The 6,723-nt window shown below is 39.4% G+C and overlaps 1 protein-coding gene across 1 annotated transcript in view; it reads left to right on the top strand.

The window, feature by feature from the left end:
- The first annotated feature begins 622 nt into the window (after window positions 1-622).
- LOC109302212 (matrix metalloproteinase-20-like) overlaps window positions 623-6,723 on the top strand; it is a 14,942-nt gene continuing 8,841 nt past the window's right edge. Inside the window, exons 1-5 of the mRNA XM_019523778.1 lie at window positions 623-638; window positions 1,020-1,190; window positions 1,428-1,553; window positions 2,539-2,767; window positions 4,054-4,187. Coding sequence (XP_019379323.1) covers window positions 623-638; window positions 1,020-1,190; window positions 1,428-1,553; window positions 2,539-2,767; window positions 4,054-4,187 — 676 coding nt within the window. The remainder of the gene's footprint in view (window positions 639-1,019; window positions 1,191-1,427; window positions 1,554-2,538; window positions 2,768-4,053; window positions 4,188-6,723) is intronic.

The following is a 6,723-nucleotide window of genomic DNA, read 5'->3' as shown; positions in this document are numbered from 1 at the left end:
GTACAAGGCTTCACCCAAAGCATTCTTATATTTAGATGATAAAAAGTCATATAGACTGAACAAGGACTAGAGGATGAGTTTGTGGAAAGAACAGATCAAATTAATTTACTATATGCGTCAAAAAGGTACTGCTTTGGAACAATTATATGGGCAAGAAAGGACCTCTGTATTGGATCAGTCAATATGTAGGATATGCACATCCTGGATGGTTCATAGTTCTGTGGATGTGCCTTGCATAATAATACATATCAGAAAAAAGGATAGAGGACATGCAGAACAGGGGAGGGACATCATGAAAGAAATTTGTTGTCTGGAATAATACCAAACCTATAAATAATAATCCACTCCTACATCACCCAGCAAGCTCTGCAGTACAGTTTTGGAGGTGCAGTACAGCTGAGCTACAAGAGTCTTCCAGCTTTTCCCTCGTGCATCTATCTGGCCTCTCTACTTGAAGTTACATGAGGATTTGGCTCAGTGTTACTATACATATGAAATACGTTGAGCAGTGTTGAGATCTTGGGAGAGAAAGTCTCCCTGCTCAGTTTTAGTGCTTAGCAAGCCCTGATGCCGGGAGGATCAACAGGAGAAAAACCTGGCTTAGCTATTGAAGCTCTGGAACATGCTCAATGAGCTTGGTAAGGTAGAGTATCGTCAGTGCAGAGAGAAGATCCTAAAATTTTACCACTGAATTCTAATTTCTACAGAGCTCCCTCAAACTGATTTTTCAGAAGCCAAAAATGGTTGGATTTTGATGGATTTTCATAGGGATGGCAAAAGACACCTGTCTGAAACCATTTTCAAATATGGAGGCACTGGACTTAGTGAAATAATTGTAAGGAATTTTTAACCTTCACAAAACATTACAATTTCCCCCACCCCATCTTTAGAGGGAGCAAAACTATTTTGCTGAAACTTTCTCAAAAATGGCACCCTAAGTCAAATTGTACCTAATTCACCCCCAAAAAATGTATTTTATCTCATAATTTCCTAACCAAATCTGTTAGGATGTTCCTAAGTTCCTTGTCTTACTTTTCACAGTATAGCAACATATACCTCACAACTGCCATCAGCCACAGTGAATCACCTTATTTCTTCAGCTTTAAAAGTTTGGAGTGATGTTAGTCCATTAACATTTATCCCATCCAGCACTGGAAAGGCTGATATAATGATCAGATTTGCAAGAAGAGGTAACTTGAAGTGTTTGGGGGGGGTTGTTTGTTTGTTTGTTTTGTTGTGATGGGCATGAAAGGATCTGCATTTCTTTTTCAAACTGACTTGTGATGATCCAACTTTGTAAATCACTAAAGCATGTATTTAACTTTAAGTCAATGGGTCCTATGGTGCTTCAGAATCTGCTGGCTTGAGGGCTTAATCAGTACTTGACTTCCAAGGAAAAAAAAATGTGTCTGGATGTATCTTTTTAGCGCATGGAGACTCTCAGCCATTTGATGGCCCAGGAGGCACTGTGGCTCATGCATTTGGACCTGGAGTAGGAATTGGAGGTGATGCTCATTTTGATGGAGATGAAAAGTGGTCAGCAGAACATAATGGTGGGTAGTTTCACAAACATCAAAAATTAGATGAACCTCAACATGTGTTAAACAGCAGGGGTGTGCAAAACAGGCCCTATTCAATTCGGATTCACATTCAGCCCGAATCAGGGACAGTGATTCAATTAATTGATTCAGATCACTGTCCCTGATTCAATTTGGCTGAATCCAAATCTGAAGATTCAATGCTGGTTCAGAGAATCCGCAATTCAGACATAGACACCACTTTAAATGTTTTTTCTACATATCTCAAGGTACCAGCATACCTCATGAACACTGAGATGCTGGGGCACATGGAGCATCCCACGGGAGCACGGGGGGCCCCCCCAAGTGCTTAGCAGCAAACCCAGAAGTGGACCAGAAGTACTTTCGGTACACAATCAGCCGCAGGGGGACCACAGGTGCCCCTCCAGACCCAGGACGAACTAGTCACCGAGCCGGGGAGGCATGGGGGGGCCCCAAGTGTGTTCCCCGGTGGACCCAGAAGTGGACCAGAAGTGCTTCTGATCCACTTCTGGGTCTGCTGCCAAGTGTGCTGGGGAACCCCGCGCTTCTGTGGGACACTCCAGCTACCTGCTAGCTAGAGGTATGTAGAAAAAACATTTAAAGCTGTGTCTATGTCTGAATCGCTGAATCTTTCCGAATCTCTCTGAATCCATTCAGAGGGTTCCGATTCGATTTGAAGAGATTAAAGGGTTGTCTGATTTGATTCAGATTTATAGATTTGACCACCGAATCAGGCCAAATCTCCACCGAATTGAATCAGGGATCAAATCTTCACATAGCCCTAATAAGCAGCACATAGCACCACTAAGGACACATGAACACACTTTGACCAAAGGAGAAAAATTCAATTCTATTCATTGCTAGCCAATCAAAAAATCCTTTCTATGAAATTATGTTTCTCCTACTTGTAGAAATGTCCCAGATTATTGAAACTGCAGGTCCTATTTGTCATTTTAAGTGTATATTTTTTTTTTTACAGGTATTAACTTGTACCTTGTTGCTGCTCATGAGTTTGGCCACTCATTAGGGCTCCCCCATTCAAGAAATCCAGCTTCACTGATGTATCCAACATACCAAAAACGCAGGCTACAGGGATCTCCTCTCTCCTTTGAGGATGTACATAGGATTCAAACACTGTATGGTATGGATATATATATTAGGCTCCATATGTCATGCATTCAGATAATGTTGCATTGCCAATATCTGCTGTTTTTAGCACGTTTCATAAATAGAAAAAATAATACAGATATTATATACAATTATTAATGCAATATAATAATACAATATAAAATAATGCAATTATTATAATACAAATAAAAACTTCTTTAAAAGTAATCCAAAGCTATTTTTTGTAACTTCTGCTACTGCATTTGCAAAGCAAAAATTATTTAGAGTTTGAGATAACACTATGAAATGCCAATCCAGCAAATTATTTTTGATGTGCATCTCTGTTCCACTACATATCTACAGTTCAAAGGGTACTTTCTGATGGATTGATTGTGTTCATAAACACAAACACATGTGATTAACTTTAAGCTTGAGCCAAGCCCCCCTTAAGTTAAGCATGGCCATAAGATTTTGAAAACGTGGATCTTTCTTTAGAAATGAATGGCAAAATTCCCATTAACTTTCACTCATTTTGGAGTTACTAGAAAGAATCAAACTAGAAACTCAGCTGGTCAGTGTAGCTCCATTGACTCTACAATTTACACCAGCCAGCAATCTGACAACCTTGTGCATACAGTATGGGATATGTGGGGCCACAAATTTATTTCTCTGTTTTATTTTGATTTAGGACCAAAGTCCAGCTCTGGAAGAACATACCATTCATACATTTACCAGTACTTGCATTATTTTTTCCCAAAACAACTATCAGTTGATGACAAATGTGATGTGAGCCTAACCTTTGATGCTGCTACTAGTTTCGGAGAAAACATTATTTTCTTCAAAAACAGGTTCAGTAAATATTTTCTTATTTTCATTTAAAAGCAGTGGCTTGGTAATTACCAAAAAATGGGGCTTTCTAACTGATTAGCAATGGCTCAGAAAGGCCATTAATGCACAGAAAACTTTTTTTTATTTTGGATGAAAGCTTGAACCTGTTACAGGGGATATGTTAGGGCTCAAACACAAGTAAAAATGCAGCATTTTTACTATAATGGTAGCAAAAGAAATGGAGAGACTACAGAGAACACTGCTGTAGAATATAGTTACAAAGATGTGTTTATAAAAATAGTTCCTAATCTTTTTCTGCAGCAAACCCATTTTCAATTGACTTGTGACCCCACTCCCAGTCTACACCTAAAGGTATAACTGAGTCTATAGGACTTACAACGCCCTAGATAAGTATTACTACCCAGTGTAAGGTTGTGAGGCTCCATTTGGGAACCACTAGTTTATAAAATTATTCCTATTGAAATGGGGATAGTTCAATGCAGATAACTTGTTTGAAAATATTGATAATTGTACTGAAATTGCTTTTTTAACTTTCAAGAAAAATGTGGATTAAGGATTTATCAACATCAGAAGTGAAAGAAGGATTTATCAAAAATTTCTTATCACAAATTAAAGCAAATATCTCTGCTGCTTATGAAGTGTCTTCGAAGAAAACTATGTACATTTTCCAAGGTACTTTATTTTATACTCCACTACAAACTCACTTAAAATTCCATGATGACATATATTCTTATCATTTGAAGAGTTCAGTATTACAACAACTCAAAATACAACTTGATACTTTTGACTTACTGGAGATAACTGTGTTTCAAAAGAATAAAGTCTAGAACAGCTCAGGATGTGATGCCTATCTAATAGTGAAAATTAGGGCTGTGCAAAATGGCACCATTCTGTTTCGACTTGAGTTTTGAGGCTTTGATAGAACAGCATTTCATTTAAAATTTTATTTCAATTTGAAACCGCTGTTCAATTTTGTTTCATCGAAACAGTGATGCTGTTTCGACGTTTCACCCATACACTATAATGGGGAAGCTCGAAACAGCCTCTCTCATCCAGCAAGCAGATGGGGGCCCACAACCCCAGGAGGGCTGCTGGTGCTGTGCCAACCCTCCCAGGGTTGCGGCCCTGATCTGCCTGCCAAACGAGGGAGGGAAGTGGGTGCTACTGCCTGGGGCTGGGGAGCTGGGGAAGGGAACTGAACCCGATTGCTCAGCACTATGATTGATCAGGCTGGGGAAAGGAACTCAGCCCAGCTGAGCCAAAGTTATGTTCCTGGATGAGCCACATGGGACTGCAGAGTCACTGGGAGTACAGCCCTGGTTCTCCCCCGTCTCCCACCACTTGGCTGCCAACTCCTTTGAAACTCAAAACATTTTCAAACTCCTGAAACATTTCAACTAGCCTCGTTTTGTTTCAAGGCTGTTTTGAAGCCCTTCATTTCAATTCGATTTCACTGTTTCAAGCTCGAAATAAGTCAAAAAAGCGTCAAATTGAAACAGCCGGCAAAAATTTTGCACATATACAGTAAGATTCTGTGTAGAATGGGCTAGTGTTATCTCCCATTAAGTGTTATAAGAAGATATACTTTTCATTTTTTAAAGAAAAGTTTACATAATGCAGAATCACTTATAAAGGTATTTATTCTGTTTCCTTAAGGTCATGATCATAAACCTATTACTATCAATGGAACAACTTCCATTAATCTCAATAGACCATGAAGCCCTGTGCAAAGACCAGGACTCAAGGGGAGGAAACTGCACTTGGGGACCCCATTGCACTTGGGGACCAGCTGGAGATTGTCCCCACCCCAGTCATTACACTGGCAGGAGAGACTCCACCAGCACAAATGACTCAGAGATTTCCCTGCTATTGAGGAAGTCCCTGTCATGTGAGGATCTAACCCATTTAAAGTGAAGTTCTTAGTATACTTAGAGAAAAGATAAATCATGGATAGTATTAAGTGATGCAGTGATCTTCCCATTGCCTGCCTAATACAAACTCTGTTTACGTAGGATCCAGGTTTTGGACAATTAGAAACCTAAAGATGAAAAGAAATCCCTCTACAATTTACGCATTAGGGCTTCCACATAACATCAGTCATATTGATGCTGCATTACATGTTAAAGAAACAGGAAAAACCCTACTCTTTTTTGAAGAAAACTGTTGGAGGTAAGAGAAGAAACAAACTTCATGTTTTACTTCTAAATGGCCAAAAGTTCTCTTCTTCTCTCTTCTTGAAAGCAAAGGTGATTCAGATCTGGAAGATCAGGATAAGAAAATGCTAGTTCTATGGCATTCACTTTCATCTTGAATCTTTCCTGCAGAGACAAGGCTCTACCATAAGCCAGTGGAGGTACATAAACTACAGTAAAGTCCTGGTTAATCAGGCGCACTCTTACACTGTGCTTTCCCAGGTTCTTGAGATATACATCTGACAAATTTCACCCTGTAAGCAATGTTTTGCAGTCTCCCTTTAACTGTTCCAGAGATTTATTGGAGGCAACATCCACTGTTGGTATTATGGATCCTGTTCTGATCTCTGCTCCACTGTACAACAGTGCAAGTGAAAACAAACTGGTCCATTGACTTCAATATGTGTTCTACTTGCTTACATTACAGCTGGATTTGGTTCCCATAGAATACCATGTCAATATATATTATGCTTATTTTGCAAAGCCACTGAATGCCAGATTGCTACAAGTGGAACTGTTTTCCCTTGCACATTCAGTATCTGACCAAGTCACACTTGATCATCAGCTCTGCCATCAACAAGTCAATGATAGAGGCAGAAATAGAACCTAAAATTACTAACCTCTGGTCCCATGGTTAACTACTAGATGCTCCCTGTGGTACTGCACTTCTGGTCCACCCTAGGTTCCTAATTTGCATACATTTACCAACCAGTAAGTATCTAACTGGTAATCAGAGATGCACAGCATTCAGAGAAAACAAGCATACCTGCTCTTTTCTGTCATGGAACATGATCACTAGTGATGTCATGTCACAAAGGGTCTGAAACTTTATCAGTTAAAATATATATATTGAAATAGATAAATTATATGGATCTTGAAATATAAAGGTGCTTAAAACAGATTGAAGAAAATTCATCCCTAATTTAACTCCAATGAAGTCATAGTTTCATAGTTGGTAGGGTCGGAAGGGACCTAAGCAGATCATCAAGTCCGACCCCCTGCCACAGGCAGGAAAG

Source organism: Gavialis gangeticus, unplaced genomic scaffold (genome assembly GCF_001723915.1).
Source record: "Gavialis gangeticus isolate Ggan-Ray unplaced genomic scaffold, GavGan_comp1, whole genome shotgun sequence".
In the NCBI taxonomy this organism is placed as follows: Eukaryota; Metazoa; Chordata; order Crocodylia; family Gavialidae; genus Gavialis; species Gavialis gangeticus.
This window is presented reverse-complemented; position numbering and strand designations above follow the sequence as displayed.